This window comes from Natator depressus, chromosome 19 (genome assembly GCF_965152275.1).
Source record: "Natator depressus isolate rNatDep1 chromosome 19, rNatDep2.hap1, whole genome shotgun sequence".
Lineage (NCBI taxonomy): Eukaryota > Metazoa > Chordata > Testudines > Cheloniidae > Natator > Natator depressus.
Genome location: NC_134252.1, coordinates 8,217,395 through 8,236,012, shown reverse-complemented (window position 1 = coordinate 8,236,012; position 18,618 = coordinate 8,217,395). Strand labels below are relative to the sequence as shown.

Below are 18,618 nucleotides of genomic sequence, written 5' to 3'. Positions count from 1 at the left end.
CCTCGCTTTTCCCTGCACCCAAATCCTGGCCCAGAGATCACCTGCGCTTTTTCTTTATTCCATGACCTGGGAGCATGGAAATGGCTCTGGTCCCCATGGCGACGCTCATACCAGAAATTCCCTCTGTCTGTCAGCAAGGGTCTCCAGCTGGCAGGGGATTGGGATCACTCCAGGCTTGGCTGTGAAGATGACTTCTGCACTTTCAAAGAGCTTCTGCACTCAAACAGGGGGCCCACTGGAACCAACGCGAGTTTGCCTGAGTAGTAACTGAAGGCCTGATGCTGCCCCCCGCTTGCTTTCACTGCATTGCACCTTCCTGACAGGGCTAATCCCATGGCTTTCAGGAGGGCTGCTCACGGGGAAAGGGGTAGTCAAGCCCTGACTCAGTAAGGGCTGAATCACTGGTTGCAAAGTCAGAAGATAGCTGGGACTCTCTAAGTTTCACTATTATTGTGATTATGGTAGTGCCTAAACGCATCAGCTGAGGTCAGTGCCCCATTGTGGTAGGTGCTATAAAACAGAGTGAGAGTCAATCCCTGCCCCAAAGAGCTTACAATCTAGACAGAACAGAGGGGAAAGAGACACAGATAGATCAAGGGCAGAGCTGGGAAAAGCACCTAGCTCTCCCGACTTCCACACCAGTGCCCTACATGCTGTACGATGCTGTAGGACAACCTGGATTTTACACACTGTTTAAGATTGTGGCTCATGCAATGCCCTGATCTGGAGCCCACACAGCCCCACTGAAGTCTGGGTATGCTGGAGTGAGAGTAGAGTTCGGCTGTAAGGGTCTCATGTTGGATGCCCAAAGTTAGTGGACACCTTTGAAAATCTGGGTGCAAGCCAATACAGAAAAGGGCACTGGAGGTGGAAGGAGTTTTAATAAAGCACATTTCAAGTTCCTAAGTGAGTCTCAATTCCATCACAGATTAATGCCTGTATCCTCCTATATTCCATGTGCTAAGTATCCCATGGGTTTTTGCTTGCTAGGCAGCACCACCTGGTGGTACTGACCTGCCATGTTAGCTTGTTTCTTTTCTGTGATGTAGTTAGTTTTGGGGGGCTGAATAGGGTGACCAGATGTCCCAATTTTATAGGGACAGTCCCGATTTTTGGGTCTTTTTCTTATATAGGCTCCTATTAACCCCCCACCCCCATCCCGATTTTTCACACTTGCTGTCTGGTCACCCTAGGGCTGAAACCTTGACCCTGTTGAAGTCAAAGAGAGTTTTGCCATGAACTTCCATGAGGCCAGGATTTAACCCCTGATGTTCTACAGGGACACACAGGCATGGAGGTCAGAGTCTCCTAACTCTTGCTAAAAATTGCATGTTCTCTTTTATATTGACCTTCCTCCAGGGCTCTTAGGAAGACCTGAAGTGAGGTATTTGCTCTAGATGCTGTTTCCCACTCCACTGCAGAGTGGGGGAAAGAGTCAGAAATTGCTACTCGCCTTCCTGTGCAACCCCATTCCAGGTCTGGAAACTTCCTCTACCTTCACCATGGTGAGTCACCCTCTTTGAGCACTGTAATCCGTGGACACTGTCTGACCTCTGCCATGGATGGGGGTATTAACCTGTTATAACCCTGAACCACGTCAGGTGACTGGGGACTAGGGATAAAGATCACTTAGCTACCAACAACCTAGCCTTTCTTTCCAGGCACATGTGTGCAGGCAGCCCTAGCACACACATGTGCATTCGCTGTCTCTCTGTGCACTGCTCACACCTCCTGTGTGCCTGTCTCTCCCCGGCTGTCCTGTTCACCACCACAGGGGAGCCTTGCAGACCCAGCACCCACTCTCCATCGTCATTAACAGACACAGTAGATCCCTCACTGAGATCTGAGGCATCCTAAAGAGTTGTTGGTTTCCAGGACTGGAGCATCTCCTGAGAGTGGCCGGGAATGTGCTCGGGGAAGGGGGATGAGAGGATGCCCCCGGGGCAATGACAGGAACAAAACAATGGCCACCCATACCTTGCTCCCATTTGTTGGTTCTCCTGCAAGTGAAGGTTCCACGGCACAATGCAGGCAGGCGGTGAGCGAACCAGCCTCTGGGCAGAGCTTGGTGGAGAAAGCTCATTCCCTTTTGCAGGGGATTTCGAGATTTCAACATTTCTCTTGTCAGTTTAGAGCATCTGCACTAGCGGAGATGCTGGGGTGAAAGTTTTGTTTATGTTCTGCATTGCCTTTTTTGTTAATTGATGAAACTCTCCACAATCATCTATCAGTCTGTCTGGACTTGTTGAAATGCTGGTAAGGGAAAAATCAAGTCAGGGCTCACCTGCAACACCACACCCACCGGCAAGGGGACGCACTGGGTCAGCCTGGAGCAATAACAGTTCTCAATACACAAAGGAGAAATCTATGGTCTCTGTGAGAAAGCGCCCAGGGGTGTGACTGGGTGTAGACCTGGAGTCTAGTCCCAGCTCTGCCACTGATAACAGTGTGACTTTGGCAGGTCACTTTCCACATCTCCGTAACTCAGTTTCCCCATCTGTAAAATGGGCATAATAATATCTTCTAAAAATATGCTCAGCCCCAAGATATAGTCTCAACACAGGAATGACTGGATGAAATTCTTTAGCCTGCTACTAGACACACAGGCTGGGTAATCATAACGATCTCTTCTGCCCCTAAAATCTATGTATGGATCTAAGAATACTTCCCCACACCAGAAGGCTATTTGGAAGCAGAAATATTTGTAAAGCACTTTGGAAGGGAAGGCTAGAGCGTATTTATCATTGAAGGTTGAGAGTTGTTTTCTTTTATTACAGCAATAGTTAAACTGGGAGCTGTGTACCCTTACATACAGGTGTTGTATGTTCAAAGTACAGCTCAGCCTTTGGATTGCAGCTGATGTGTGAGGCTACCTCTCTCTCAGGGAGTGGTTCATGTGTTCTCCTGTGCGTGGCTGACGGGCAACACTACTTATTACAGGAAACTGGATAATGAAAGTGGTCATAACAAAAGAAACTCATTACAAGCAGGAAGTTGTGACTTCAGCATGTCTACCGGGAGAATCGGAGTCCTGTTAGCTCTGTCTTCCTTACAGCAGATTCTAGGTACGGTATGGACATCTTTGTGCTGCTTTGCTCATTTTAAAGGCATAGTCCAAGGATAGCGTATCCTTTTTGCTTTGTCTTTGCCAAAGCACTCAAAGTCTCTGTGGATGGGGCCTCGGCCATGTAAACAGGAGTGAAAGGCTCTGGGGTGGATAAATGTCAAATGAAAGGTTTTCCTCTCAGGTGTGCCTACATTTGAAATGGGAGGTGCGATTCCCTGTTCATGGAGATATACCCACGCTAGTGCCTAAAACTAGCAGTGTGTCTGTGGGGGCCCAGGCCCAGGGGGTTGGGCGGGATTGTTCTCTGGGTGGCTAGTCCCAGCAGCTGCCAGTGCTGCTGTGGACATGCTGCTATTTTTAGGCGCTTGCTCACGCAGAGCTAGTGCAGGTCCATTTACAGGAGCTGGGCATCACACCCCCACCTCAGACGTGGACCTACCCTAAAAAGCATCTTGCTGAAGGAGCAGGGATGGCTAGAAATTGGTTCTGTCCTGAAAACCCCAGGTGCCTGGCGTGTAGGGCTGGCAGGGCCGTGGCCTGCTTCGGACTCAGAAATCTGGAATTTTGGGAGTGATCTGTTTTGAAAAATTGGAGTTGAAACAGTTGTCTGAGGAATTGCTGTAGGAACTGAAGGCAGCACCTTCAAACCAGAGCATGTAAACTAAGAACTGATCCAGTCCTTTCCCCAGAGCCGGATCTGAACCCCAAGCTGCTTTCAGGGGTTGAGAAAAGCATGGGCAGCCTATGACCTGGTTGAGGTTGGACTCAGGTGCCCCGAGCTTGTTCTTGCGCTTGAAGGACAAAGCCTGAGGGGCAGGAAAATGGGCAAAACCAAAACATGGTCCAACCCCGCGCCCCCCTCCCCCCAGGGCCGGGGTGAATCACGCCCATTGGGAGTGCTGCAGGAAGGCATCAGAGAGCAGTAGGTCCTCACACGTGCTGTTCTCCCATGAGCGCCCAAACCCGTCCCAGCCCCAGAATCAAGGCTGGAGCATTTGAATAGCTTTTCCTTCCTATTTCCTTCCTTGCCAGGCTCTGTAGCTCTGGGGCAGCCCACCGTGCCACTGTCCCCCCCTCGCAACGTGACGCTGCTGTCGAAGGATTTCGGCATGGTTTTGACATGGCTCCCCGGGGAGGGGTCCCCGCCAGATGTGCTGTATACCGTGAGATACCAAAGGTGGGTGTCCCGCAAGGGAAAATGACTAGAAGTGCCTGGGGCTTGTTCCCCATGGCGGCTGGGGTGTGGGGAGAACTGTGTGTGGAGTTTCTATTAGTGAGGTCTGTTCACAGCTTCTTATGCTGGATGGACCAGGCCCGCAAACAAACTGATCAGGTCCAGGGCCGTCCCTTGTAGGGCTAGGATTGCCAGAGGTCTGGTTTTCAACTGGAACACCAGTCGAAAAGGGAACCTGGCGGCTCCGATCAGCACTGCTGACCAGGCCATTAAAAGTCTCATTGGCACGGGGCTGGTAGGCTCCCTACCTGGCTCCACGCAGCTCTCCAGAAGCAGGGACATCTCCCTGCAGCCCCTAGGTGGAGGCGCTGCCAGGGAGGCTCTGCGTGTTGCCCCTGCCGCGAGTGCCGGCTCTGCAGCTCCCACTGGCCGGGAACTGCAGCCAATGGGAGCTGCAGGGGTGATGCCTGCAGGCAAAGCAGCGCACAGAGCCACCTGGCCGTGCCTCCACCTAGGAGCCAAGAGACATGCTGCCAGCTTCCTGGAAGCCACCTGAGTTAAGCGCCGCCTGGAGCCCAAACCCTCTCCCACACCCCAACCCTCTGCCCCAGCCCTGAGCCCCCTCCCGCACCCAAACGTCCTCCTGGAGCCTGCGCCCCCCACTCCCTCCTGCACCCCAACCCCCTGCCCCAGCTTGGAACCACCCCCTGCACTCCGAACCCCTCGGCCCCAGTCCAGAACCCCCTCCTGTATCCCAAACCCCTCATCCCTGGCCCCAGCCTAGAGCCCACATCCCCAGCCAGAGCCCTCACATCCCCCCAGCCCTGACCCCCCTCCCACACTCTGAACCCCTCATTTCTGGCCCCACCCCAGAGCCTGCACCCCCAGCTCAGAGCCCATACCCCCTCCCGCACCCCAACTGCCAGCCTCAGCTCAGAGCACCCTCCCACACTCCAAACCCCTCAGCCCCAGCCCAGAGCCCCTTCCCACACCCCCCAGCCAGAGCCCTCACCCCCTCCCGGACCCCAATCCCTGTGGGAGGGGGTGAAAATGAGCTGAAAATGAGCAAGTGAGTGAGGGTGGGGGAGAGCAAGCAACAGAGGGAGGGGGGAAGGAGTGAGCAGAGGTGGGGCATCAGAGAAGGGGTGGGGTGGGGCCTTGGGGAAGGGGTGGGGCAGGGGGTGGGGCCAGGGTGTTCGGTTTTGTGCGACTAAAAGTTGGCAACCCTATGTAGAGCACTGAGGGAAGCTGGGGTGCAGGCAACTTAGAGCCTGGTTAAAAGCGCTCCCCGGCGCTGCCCAGACCAGCAGGGCCGTGTTTGCTCTCTGTGCTGTCACGGGGACTGTCTTAGTACACCCCACGCAGTCTGGCTGCTAAAATTCCCTTTCTCCCCTGCCATTCTGAGCACACCCCTGTGGTCCCTGTCTGGCTTCCTGCCTCTTACCACTGCAGTTTCAAGTTCCTTAATCTCATCTGCCCCAGGCTCTGCCTTCCTCTTTCACCTCTCCCTAGAGGGTCTCTCTTTTGCTGATCTCCCTTCAGCTGGCCCCTTGCTTCCGGCCTTGCCTTCCTCTCCAGGTGGTGTCAGTTCCCATGGGCCTGGTTCTTTGGGGCCTGAGCCAAGTCAGTAGACGTCTTTCCGTTGATGACCATGTAACTGGAGACATGGCGTTTCACCAGCAGGAAGCTGGTGCAGCAGAGTGGAGAATCTGGCCCCTTGTTTTCATCTACCAAGCACAATCTCTCTCTTCCTTCTCTCTCCTTAAAACCCACTGCTTCAAACCTCCCCTTCCTTTGATCCTCCCTCAGCCTTCCCTCCCCTGGGCTGCCTCTCCTCCTGCCTGTGTTTGCCTCTCTTCCCCAGGGCCCGCTTGTGCAGCCCACATTGGGAGGACTTGTAGATCCTGATCCATCCCGCAGGGATGTCAATGGGAGCCTTTTCACTGGCCTCCATGGGCAGGGAGTAGGCCCAATGAGCTTAAGCTAAGAGTTTCAAAAGTGATTTGCAGACCCCAGTGTGAGACACTTTCAAGGGGTCTGATCCTCAGGAGTTGCAGAGGACCATCCCTCTGGAACTCAGGACCTTTTAAGGCAGCTCAAGTAGGGCACCCAAAACCCCCCCCAGGGGTGCCTAAAATTACAAGTCACATTTGAAAATCTTGGCCTGGGGTTGTAAAGCTTTTTAGGGAAGACGCTGGGTCTCATTCCTTCTACCTTATATGTAATATCTGAGTGCCTGACTGTGTTTAATGTGCTGCTCATCATGACATCAGTGCAAGGCATGGCAGGGCAGTGTTGTTATCCCTGTTTTACAGATGAGGAAACTGAGGCACAGACACTAAGTCGGTGTCTATGCTTACCGCAGTGTGTGGAGTACAGAGGTAGCACGCCCCGCAGCACAGGAGTAAACAGCAGTGTAGACGGCGAAGCACTGCTTAACCCTGTAGAGTAGAGACATGCCAGAACCTTAGTGTGTGTACCCTACACAGCCCTACATGCCCAAGCTGGGCCTCCCATGTCTGGACTGCTATTTTTAGCAGTGTAGCGTCCTGCTACCTCTCCTCTGCCAGAGCCTTTCCCCACCACAGGGAAAGCCTCTGTCAGCGGGGAAAGCTCTGTCAGCTCTGGCACGGTGGAAACAGTGGGGAAAGGCTGCAGCAGCTTCCCTGCTGCCAGAGAATTTCCCATGCACCCCACTTTTCACTGCAGTATGTAGCTACACGTACCCTACACCACGCCACCATCAGTATCACGGCATGTGTGATCTTCCCAAGGTCACCCAGGAAGTTTGAGTCAGAAAAGGGGATTTGATCCATGGTTGCCTGAGTTCCAGGTTTGCACCCTAACCACTGGGCAATCCTTCCTTTCATTGTTTAGCTGCAAAGCAGAATGTAAATCTGTGAGGCCATTTAAATAATTAGAATTTGGGCTCTGTCTCTTTGCCAGGGCCAATCCCTGGGAATAGGCAAATACGGGGAGAGCTCTGCCGTAAGCCCTCAGCCATGTTTGGTGCTAGTTCTGCAAAACGCCACCCCTGCTACCCCGAAGAAGCACTAGATGTTCAACCCTGTGTTGGTTTTGTTTCTTCTTTCAGATGGGATCACTTAAAGCACTGGGAAAAGGTCCAACACTGCAGAAATATTTCCCAAACCACCTGCAATCTGACTTGTGTGCCAGACCTGTACAACAAATTCAGCGCCCGTGTCAAAGCCCGGTCGGCAGGGCGCAGGTCCCCTTGGGTGGAGTCGGGAGTCATGGAATATCATTTTGATGGTATGTTATTGTTAGTCTATGCTATGGCTGAACAGCCTTTCCAGAGAGAATGTTTGTGTGATGCCCCCACAGGGCTAGAAGAGTTTGGAGTTTCCCTCTACTCTCCTCCACGCTTGTAAGATTTCGTAAGGTGCTCAGATACCATGGTGCTGGACACGGCATAAGAACCTGAATAGAACAGACCCACACTACAGCTGTAGGCCCTATGCAGAGAGCTGAGTCTCAACAACCTCCCCTGGAGGAAGGACAGTGCCCGTTGGGGAGTTTCTGATCGGCAGCTCTTTGTCCTTCGTTATCCAACATGTTCACTGAGATCGTGGCTTCTGCAGATCAAGGGGCTACTGCCAAGTCAGATGCTTAAAGCACTGGCAGGCCCACTGACGGGGGGGGTAACGGGGGCAACTGCCCAGGGCCCTGGTTGATTTAAAAGGGCCCGGGGGCCGCCGGCGGCAGCACAGCAGGACTAAGGCAGGCTTCCTGCCCGCCCTCACTCTGCGCTGCTGCGGCAGCGCTTGGGGAGGGGGTCTCCACGCATTGCCCCCGCCCCAAGTGCAGACTCCGCAGCTCCCATTGGCTGGGAACTGCAGCCAATGGGAGCTGCAGCGGTGGTGCCTGTGGGCAGCGGCAGGCGGAGACTCCCTAGGCCCCCCACCTAGGAGCCACTGTCAGAGGGGTGTGCCAGTTGCTTTCGGGAGCCACCCGAGGTAAGCGCCGACCCCCTGAACCTCTCCTGAACCCCAACCCCCTACCCAAGCCTAGACCCTGCACCCCACACCCAAACTCCCTCCCAGAGTCCGACCCCGCATCCCTTCCCACACCCAATTCCCTCCCAGAGGAATGGGCAGGGCAGGGGGTGGGGCAAGGGTTTTTGGGTTTGCGTGATTAGACAGTTGGCAACCCAACTGGGCGGGCATGTGGAAGCCCTGGCTGTGCGGAAGAGCGCAGCCGGCAGCTTGCTGGGCACCAGCCAGCACAGGCGCAGTGCCGCCCAGATGTCAGGCGGACCACGTCCGCACAGGTTCGGCTTGTGCATGCATGGGGGCCCACTGATTGTTGTGCCCTGGGGCCTGGAATTGCTGTCGGCGGGCCTGAGCACTGGCTTTGAACTCTTTGTAGCCATCTAAGAAAGAGCCTGAGCTTCACAAAAACTTAGTGTCCAGGGTTGCTTTATATGTGGCCTGTTTGGGTGGCTGGCTTTGGGCTGCATACTGGGATCTATGCGAGTGCTGCTCTAACATCTGGGCACTCAATTGCAGTGGAACTGGCTCCCCCGACACTAAAAGTGAGCATGACGGAAACTACAATCACCGTGAGTGCCACCTTCCCCCTGGCCTCCTGTGTGAATGAAGCCTTTATCGGTCTGAAGTATGACCTGGATTTCTGGGAAGCCGGAACTGAAGACAAGGTCAGAAGACCAGTGTTTCATTGGATTAGGCATAGATACGTATTGGAGATGCAAAGCTTGGATCTTGGTCCAAATGTCTCTAAAGTTCTGGGGAAGGGAGAGGGTTGGATCTGGGTTTTTGGGAACTGGGAATCATGGGAATAGTTGTTTGATTCCAGTTCCTTCTGCTATATATCCCACAATGTACAGAGACAAAAGTCCCAGGATACATAGAGTCCTGCAAAGAAGCAAAGCCTCATGGGATACCTGCCCACGTCCTCCACACAAAGTCCAAAGTGTGAGACACACTGATAGGTATTGAATCAGAGAACAGTTGACGTTGTGTATACAGAGCAGGCCGTCTCACATGCACCAGTTAGTGTGCAAAACACTCAGTGCAAAATTAACACCTCCCACCCCCACCCTAGTGCAGCCAAGGCCTAGAAGACTGAAATAGTCAAATGAGAAATACCAGTGCCAGACCAGGTGTCTGTGGAGTCATACGTGGTTCTTGCCTGACTAACATCTACACACTGAAGAGGAAAGATGTGTCACAAAGGTCCCTCCAGAGTCTAAACAGAGGATCCAGGTCTGAACAGAGAACCCCAACTGTCTCCAACCCTCTGTTTTCCTTGTGTCTCAGCAGAAGCAGTACTATGACAACATGAAGCAGGACAAGGTAACAATCAACACTTCTGTGCTCAGCGGCAATTACTGCCTGAGTGCCAGGGCTTCCTTCCAAGCAATCCAACTAAAACACAGCAAGTTCTCCAAGCCAGTGTGCGTGCTGTTAAAGTCCAAAGGTACGGCCCTGCTGGGAGGGAGCAAGGGGATCGGTGGGAAGGGGCAGGGCTGGGAGGAAATGTTTCCATCCAAACTGGTTTTTAATGGAGAATTGGGTGGTCCAGGAAAGAGGCTGGTTTTGCAAAAAAAGTGACTCCTTTCTGTGGAAATTTTTGTAAAAAACCAAAATGCCCAAAAAACTGAAAGACTTTGGCCATAAACCAAAATATTTTAGCCAAAATAACTTGGTTTTTCAGCCCAGAATTTTTGGTATTTGAATTTCCCCTGAAAATATAAATTGTCCATGGAGAACCTAGATTAGGCTGTTTGTTTTTTTTCCATTTTCAGCAATGTTTTCTGTAAAAAAATGAATTAGGTTTTGACCAGCTCTAGACAGGATGCTGGTCTGGATGTGGGCAGACCTGAGTTCTGTTCCTGGTTTGGTCATTGACCTGCTGGCCAAATCACTCCCTTGTCTAGGCTGTTGTCAGATGAGGCGAATGACACTAGGATTTGAGATCGACGGATGGGAAGTCCTTTGTAAGAAGCTAGTAGTATTTGTAGAACATGTCCACAGCAACAGAACTATTTCTTGGCTTTCTCTCTTGCAGCCATGGACTGGAAGTTCCTCGTCACCATTGCAGTCCCATTGCTCGTCCTGCTTTTCCTTTGCGCTGCTGCTGCCTCCGTCCTATGTCTGTGTAAACAAGCTGCCAAGAGAGAGAAGAGGCCTCAAGCTTTGGTATGGAACGACTGCGTTATTGGATCAATCCTGGAAGCTGCCGTGTTCTTGCAACTCTTCCTGATTTCCTCCGCACCTATCAGGATTGGGTCCAGAGTTGAGATCAGATAACACATACTTCAGTGTATTTGAACAGCGGTAGCACACAAGGCTTAGGAAACGGATAGATAATAGGACAGAAAATATCATCTTGCCGCTATATAAATCCCTGGTATGGCCATATCTTGAATACTGCGTGCAGATGTGGTCACCCCATCTCAAAAAAGATATATTGGAATTGGTTCAGAAAAGGGAACAAAAATGACTAGGAGTATGGAAGGGACAGGAGCTGCTTCCAGCTGCAGGGGAGGAGGGGGGAAATCATAGAATATCCGGGTTGGAAGGGACCTCAGGAGGTTATCTAGTCCAACCCCCTGCTCAAAGCAGGACCAATCCCCAATTTTTGCCCCAGATCCCTAAATGGCCCCCTCAAGGATTGAACTCTCAACCCTGGGTTTAGCAGGCCAATGCTCAAACCACCAAGCTATCCCTCCCCCCAGGGAAGGGATGACCTGGCCCGTGTTGGTGCAGAGCTCATCTCCTCTCCACCCCCCACCCCCAGTGTGGCTGGAAGCAGCTTGTCCCTTTCTGCCCACACAGCGTCAAAAGGCAGCTATCACCTCCAGGCTGCTGCTGGGCACCCACATAAGCCAGCCACCTCGGCTATGGCGCAGGCAGGAAGGGGTTAAGCCCTGAGAATGCATTTTGCACCAGGGCCCAGGGAACCTGACTGCAGGGGCTTCAGTGAACCCGGCCAGAGGGGTGGTTCAGGAAGGGAGGATTCCTAGGGGATGGAGCAGCCCCGCGCTCCCTGGGGGCAAGACCCGGGGGTGGGGTGCTGAAGAGGGTGCTAAGCCTCTGCCCTGAGGGCTGCTGTGGAGCCTGCAGGTTCGGGTGTGAACAGGCTGGAAATTGCTTCTCCCCGCCCCAATCCTGCCACTTCAGAGCTTAGCTGAGGGGCGGAGAGGCTTCCCCGTGCCAGCGCTGTGGGTGAGCTGAACACTCTGACCAGGGGTTCTCCACACAGTGCTGGGAGCAGGACACGACCTGCTGGGGGGGATATGGAGGACCAGAGGGGCAGGGGGGGGCGAAGGGGCAAAGCAGGTAGAGGACAGTTAGAGGGGGAGCATGAAGGGTGGGCAGCAGAGGCGACACGTAACTGGCCATCACCTGGTGCCTGCCAGCACTCACCAGCCACCGCAGCACGCAGCCAGCACCAGCCAGAAGCAGGACGGGATGGCGGGGCCCTGCTGGCCGAGAGCTGGCACACAGCGGGGGCTGCGCTGATGAACCAGCAGGGGAAGCGGCCAGCCCCGCACGCTGCATCTTCGCCCCACCACCAGCCTTGCGCACCCACCCCATCGTCCGCCACTGGACACACCCCCGCCCCCTTCACCACTGGTGGGTGGGCGGCTGGCAAGCAGGGACCTGGCCAGCAGCAGGACCCACCGTACTGATGCGGGGGAGACAGAAAATACAGGACCATTTGCCTGTTTTTAAGAAAAAGTCTGGACACCTGCAGTAGAGCTTAAATACGGGACTGTCCCTTTAAAAATGGAACGTCTGGTCACCCTAACTGAAGTCAGTTGGGACTGGGCCCCATTGTGCTGTACAGGCCCACAATAAAAGCCATTCTCCAGGCTCTCTGCCACTTCCCATGCCCACTATAGTTGCTTTAAAAAGTATCTATCAAAATGAAAACCCCCTTTAACCTGCCAATCTCATTTCCCTTCCCGCTAGGATTTCTCCCATTTCAGAGCTCCTGGGAAGATCCTTGAGGAGACCAGCGAAAAGGAGTTCTTTGAGGAAGACCTCATCTGCGTGGAGAAGCCAGCATTGGGAGGGAGAAGGAGTGGTCCTTCAGTGAGGAACAATGTATCACTAAAGGCTTCTCTCCTCTCACTCTGGGAGGAAGAGGAGGAGGATGACAGCAGCAGTTTCAGACCCTACACTGAAATGCCTCGGTTCCCGAAGAGAGCTCCCAACTGCCAAGCAGCCAGCACGAGTCACCAAGGGTCCCACTTGGGCTCTGAACTGGGTGGCTCCCACCTTGAGGGAGGATCTGTGTCTAACCTAGCAGGGTTAGAGTTCTCGCAGCTTGTTTGGAGAAGAGGCTCGGCCGAGGAGGACACCTCTGGGTTCCAAGACAGCGAGAAATCCTTCCTTTCTGAGAGTTCCTCCTTGGGAGACTTCTCTCTCATTGAAGCCAGATATCCAGCTACTAGTGGACATGGGCAGCATGTCTGCCAAGGAGACAACTTCCTTCAGGTGACTGTGTTGATGGAGGGGCTGAATGGGAAGCCTCTTGTCAGTGAGGACTCCGAGGGCTTCCCTCTTGATGGGCAGCTTGTTTGCTTCCAGACTTTAAAGCTCGCAGAGGATGAGGGCATTGCAAGCGACAGTGACAGCCTCACCGTGAGCTCAGAAGAAGACCCACCACCCCTGGCCTCGGTAGTAAGCGAGATTTTTGAAACAGAGACACGGGGGAAAGGTGACAGCTTGCAGCAAGAGAGCGATCCAAAGTTTAAATTCCAGGGATATCAGCATGTGCGTTATATGCCAAGGAACTGACGGGGTTAGCAGTCCTCTGGTTGGTCTGGATCTAGGGAGCTCCATCCAGGAGGAAAACAATGACAAGTGTTTGTCAGACCCAAGATTTATGCTGCTTATGCATTACCACCCATGCAAAATGCTTTCTGCTACTGTTTGTCCTGCCTAGGGCTAGGTCTTCCTTCACTCAGAAAGAGGTGGGTTTTTGTTTGGAAAAACAAGGCACTGTAGTTTTACCATGAGGTAAGCAAAGTGAGGTAGACCTCAGGCAGGGGTATGGTGCTAGTTCTGCCTAGCTACCTTATGGTAACACTACAAGTGCCTTGTCTCCACTTAGAATTTTACAGTGAGATAAGGATCTTGGGCTAGTTATTGTTAAGGCTGCATGACCTCTGTCATGGAGTTCATGGAAGTCATGAATTCAGTGACTTTCCGGGACTTCCGCAATGGCCGGTGCAGCTGACCCCAGGGCCATCCAAGCAGCTGGCCCGAGGGGCCTCAGAGCAATGGCTGGCCAGGTGCAGTCAGCCCCCGCTGTCAAGCAGAGGCCAGCCATCGGCCCCCAAGGTTCCCCCAGAGCAATGGTGCCCAGGGGCCCCAGGAGCAGCTAAGGTTTAGTCAGGGGTATTTATAGTAAAAGTCATGGACATGTCATGAGCAATAAACAAATATTCATGACCTGTGACCTGTCCATGACTTTTACTATAAATACCCCTGACTTAAAAATACCCATGACTACATCTTAGCCTTAATTATTGTACTGTAAAAAACACACACCTTTGTGTCAGTGAAGACAAAGCCAAGGGCTGTGTAAAACTGCCAGCAAAATGCTGGCAACATGGTATGTTCCAATTGTGTGTGGATTTCAACCTAGGCCAGCACACTTCCGTTTCCCCAGCTGTCATTGTGCAGTTGCTTCCTTTGCTGGATGGGACTATCTTGGGTGGACATTTGCATCCCACATAGACATTTGGACACATCTGCTTTTCGTGGGGTAAAGGGAGCTTCCCGGTCCGCCTGTAGCGCTTGCCCTTCGTATTTGAACAGAGAGAACAAAAATCGAGGTGGGCAATGTGAGATGTTTGTTTTGGTTATTTATTTTGATTTATATAAAAACACACCTGTCGGTGCTGAAATTCACCCTGCTGAGCAGAGTGGCTCAAAGCTGCTGTGTAATGTTTGGGGGGCGTTCCGCATGTGCGTGTATTTGCATTTTCCCACCACAACACAGGGCTACCTCTGCTCACCGGAGAAAGCCCATGCTATTTGCCAGAATGGAATCCCTTCCAGTCCTTCCCATCATCACTCGGTGTGAGTGAAATTCTGAGCAATTCATCGGGCACATTGCTTCATTTGTGCCAGGGCTGAGCCCGGCACTTCTCGGCCTGGCAGTTCAGAGCCCTGGCACCACTGGACTTGCTGCATTAGTTAGGAATGTAAAAAAATTGCTAGAGGCCTGCCACTTAATTGCTTGAGCCTCAGCACCTCTTTCATTACAAATTAAGCACTGATCATACATCTCTCCTCCGAGAATACTATTTGCTGTTGTAGGCTGCAGTTCCCTTGCTGCTTACCCATCTCTGAGCGAAGAGTCAAAGCTTCAATACCACCCCAAACTACCCAAGAAGGGGGTGCTAGACAGAGGTGGGATCTGTGCCCGTCTCTAGGGGCTGATGGTGTTTTACTTGTGGTGTTTCTGGCTGAAATGAACTTGATATGTATGTTTTATTCCGGTAAAGGAGATCAAGAAAGGCAAACTGGTTAAAGGGGAAATAGTGAGCTGCCTTTGCTCAGAGCTCTCCATGCTCACTGAGACATACCTTAGAGAGTTTACACTTGGAGAAAAAGGCAGGGGAGTATTAATGTGGGTCTTTAATGTTCACAGCCTTCAGGGGATGGGGAGACTGAGATCAAGCACCAGAAGCAGGGGAAGGGATCACATGATGGATAATGGCAACAATGCCTTTCACCATTATGGGTCACTCCCTATGTTTCAGATCAGATAATGACTAGAGACAGCAGCAAGCTGCAGGGTTCAGAACCAGATCTGGACTTCGGTGTATTATCATAGAATCATAGAAGATTAGGGTTGGAAGACATTTTAGGAGGTCATCTAGTCCAACCCCCTGCTCAAAGCAGGACCAACACCATTGGTTCAGACGAGACTCGAGTAGCAATTGAAAGTTGTTACCATCTGACAGTTGTTCGACAGTCTGTGTGAAATGAGTTGATGGTCTTAGTCCCGTTCTCGGTGGACGTGTCCACATCACAATTGCCTTTGTCCCCCTTTGTATGGGGAATCGTAGATACCCAGATTTGCTTCCCTCTGCAGATTTGGGAGGAGAACGTAGGCTAAGAATTTGCTGCATGTGGCAGGGATCCGATTTCTTTATTTGAGGGGAGTTTGCGGCCTGATTTGCAGAGGTGCTAAGTCCAGGCCCGCTGTGAGTAACGGAAAAAATCAACCTTTAATGTGAAAACACCCAGGGAAATGGCAACAAATGCTATAAGAAAAGGAGGACTTGTGGCACCTTAGAGACTAACCAATTTATTTGAGCATGAGCTTTCGTGAGCTACAGCTCACTTCATCGGATGCATACTGTGGAAATTGCAGAAGACATTATATACACAGACACCATGAAACAATACCTCCTCCCACCCCACTCTCAGGAGAGTGGGGTGGGAGGAGGTATTGTTTCATGGTGTCTGTGTATATAATGTCTTCTGCAATTTCCACAGTATGCATCCGATGAAGTGAGCTGTAGCTCACGAAAGCTCATGCTCAAATAAATTGGTTAGTCTCTAAGGTGCCACAAGTCCTCCTTTTCTTTTTGCGAATACAGACTAACACGGCTGTTACTCTGAAACCTAACAAATGCTATGTATCTAACCTGCCACGGAGGGCAGTGGTTTAGAAGTTTGGGCTCTGGGGCTGCCACTGTGATGTTAGAGAGACAACGCGGGTGAGGTAATATCTCTTTTTGGACCAACTTCTGTGGGTGAAAGAGATAAGCTTTTGAGCTACACGGAGCTCTTCTTCAGGCTGTTTGTACACACCCAGCCAGCAGCAGTACCCTGGCAAGCTTTAGCAAAACTTCAGTGATTTGGGATTTAGTCTCACATAAAGTCAGCACCGCTGATCTTACTGTCAGTGAAAGCAGATATGTGGTCTAGCAGGTAGAACAATGCAGCTGGGTGCTCTTCATTCACAGGAATCCCTGGGTTGAACGCTCTCGCCTGTGTAATGCAGAGGTCACATTAGATGATCCAATCATCGCTCTGACCTTAAAATCTATTAACTGCAAAATTGGATGACAAGACTTCTCACCCTTTTCCCCCATGGTGCAAAGTTCCAAGCAGAGTTTCATGTTAAAGCGGTGTTATAAATGACAGGTTTCAGAGTAGCAGCCGTGTTAGTCTGTATTCGCAAAAAGAAAAGGAGGACTTGTGGCACCTTAGAGACTAACCAATTTATTTGAGCATAAGCTTTTGTGAGCTACCACTCACTTCATCGGATGCATAACATTTGTGTTATAAATTACACTCGTTCCAGTTCTACCTCACTGGAGCTCACAGACCCCCACAAACTTGGGGAGGCTGGACTCCAACCCCAAATCTGAGCTTTACAGCTTGGTCCCCCTCTCTCTGAAGAAAAACAAATTCCAAGAGGCAGGTTCCATCCCTCTACAAATTAAGACAGACAAGCAAGGCCTTCAAATAATAATCTCAAAGCACCTTGGGTGATGGAACGCTCTTGAGGATGAAGTCAAGCACCCACACCATAGTCCTTACATAGGTCATCATGACTTATAGCAAGCCCCTGTCAACATGGGGTTGTAAGTAACATCAGTTCTGAGGGGAGGAAAATATGAGGGCAGTTTTACAGTCTTCATCCACAGAGCTCCTTGATGGACGGGGCTGTGTGATTAGACACAAGCAGTGTTAACTGATAGGTGGGTTTTGCTTAATTAACTGGTTGGACTTCTACAGCTTGCCCAGGTGAGGTGGAAGGGATACATACACAAGCTTTTCTATGAATTTGTGGCGCACTCGGAGCATTCATCAGGGCTTATATCCTACTGGGATGGGTGCTAGAGATAAATCTGAGGTAGAGAACTAGAGAATAATAGAGGATCAAGGCCAGGGACTGCATAGGCATCAGGTATGGTATTTTCCTAATATATGTTTGGCCTTCAGGACATCGCAACCAGGTTATGGTGCACAGGGCTTTACTACTGTATTTGATGAGTGTTTGTAATTAATTTAAAGAGGTTGTAAGTTGGGCCCCAGGCTCATTTGAGATGGTTTGTGCTTGGGAGAAAAGCTTTGCACCTAAACCAAACTCCAAGGAAAAATGAAAGGGGAAACCAAGTATTTCGGATTTTTAAATTGGCTTTAAAGAGTACCAAGTTCCCACCCCAGAATGGGGCCGAGAGGTTGGCCCCCACCAGTTCATAGCGCAGCTCTGTTACACACTCAGGGAATGCTTTGAGGGTGATCTCGTTGATCAGCCATTTGCTTGGGCCAAAGCTCTGGTGGTGGTAGCAGCTAGATGTCGGGGGGGGTGGCTGTTTTGCTCTGCCTCAGGTGAAACCCAGATTTATGTAGTAGGCCAGGATAGGCCTAGGCAATACTTGAGCCCCAGGATTTCACTCTGTTATGAACAGTAAGATACTGAGCAATTGATAATACAAACCCCAGAAATATCCAAGCAGGAAATATCCATCTGCTAACTAGGAAGTTACTATGCCTTAGAGTCCGGAAGCAGATAGCTTGCAGGGAGTGGGGGCTTTTCCACGGCTACGCACACACAGTCGCTGTGCCTGGGAACTCTTCCAAGCCAAACAGAGTGTGCAGCAGTGCCAACTCTCATGGCTCTATTGAAAGTCTCGTGATACTTGGTTTGTTCTTAAAGCCCCTCTCCTGGAGGCACGGGATTAGGAGAGACGCTCAGCCTTTTAAAAAGAAGTCTCTGTCCCTTGTGGTTGCAGAGAAAAGCCTGAAACTGTGACCTGAAGGTGCCCAAAAGGCTCAAAGACCAGAAGGCAAAGAACAAGAGCCCTGAATAAAGATTAAATCTCATGATTTTTTTTTGAGGGGGCCAAACCCATGATTTTTGGGGGGAACGTTATGTAACAAGCAGCCACATCTACAGTAGGATGGTTGTTCATGGGTTGGCTGTAGTGGTCACTTGGAACTTCACAGCTGTAATAAGGGATACAGCTCAGCTCCAAAAGCCCAGGCCCCTATTGCTTGAGCTACAGGAAAATCTCCATAGCTAGCTAATGATATAGGGGCTATGACACACAGTTGATCACTTCAGATTCCATTCCATAGAGGGCAGTGCTGCACGTCAGCCAGTCAATTCTAATGCAACCAACAGGTATAGAGCTCACTAACAAGTGAGGTGCGTGGTTTTGGAGTGAAGGAAGCAGTCACAGGGTGTTTCCAATGTAACTAGCTGCCTTGTTGGCAGAGGTTACGTAACCATGAACACCAGCTTTGCCTTTTAAAGTAACAGAGGCAAAGCTGCCAGACCAGAAAAGCCAGCCCCAGATGGGAAATACCAGCAAGGGCTTTCAGGCAGGCAGTTCCTTATCAGAAAA

The 18,618-nt window shown here is 51.4% G+C and overlaps 1 protein-coding gene across 1 annotated transcript; it reads left to right on the top strand.

Moving 5' to 3' along the window:
• The first annotated feature begins 3,002 nt into the window (after positions 1-3,002).
• On the top strand, positions 3,003-13,582 carry IFNLR1 (interferon lambda receptor 1). The gene is made up of 7 exons (XM_074934481.1): positions 3,003-3,065; positions 4,100-4,244; positions 7,336-7,514; positions 8,771-8,919; positions 9,542-9,701; positions 10,293-10,423; positions 12,203-13,582. Exons 1-7 carry the CDS (start codon positions 3,008-3,010, stop codon positions 13,031-13,033), a joined length of 1,653 nt encoding a protein of 550 aa, XP_074790582.1. The 5' UTR covers positions 3,003-3,007; the 3' UTR covers positions 13,034-13,582.
• Positions 13,583-18,618: the final 5,036 nt, after the last annotated feature.

What these genes read in the sequence shown, in the direction of transcription:
- IFNLR1 (XM_074934481.1), top strand. Translation starts at nt 3,008, where the DNA reads ATGTCTACCGGGAGAATCGGAGTCCTGTTAGCTCTGTCTTCCTTACAG. An exon ending in CATGGAATATCATTTTGATG is followed by an intron (nt 7,515 to 8,770) that starts GTATGTTATTGT and finishes ACTCAATTGCAG; the next exon opens with TGGAACTGGCTCCCCCGACA. An exon ending in AGAAGAGGCCTCAAGCTTTG is followed by an intron (nt 10,424 to 12,202) that starts GTATGGAACGAC and finishes CCTTCCCGCTAG; the next exon opens with GATTTCTCCCATTTCAGAGC.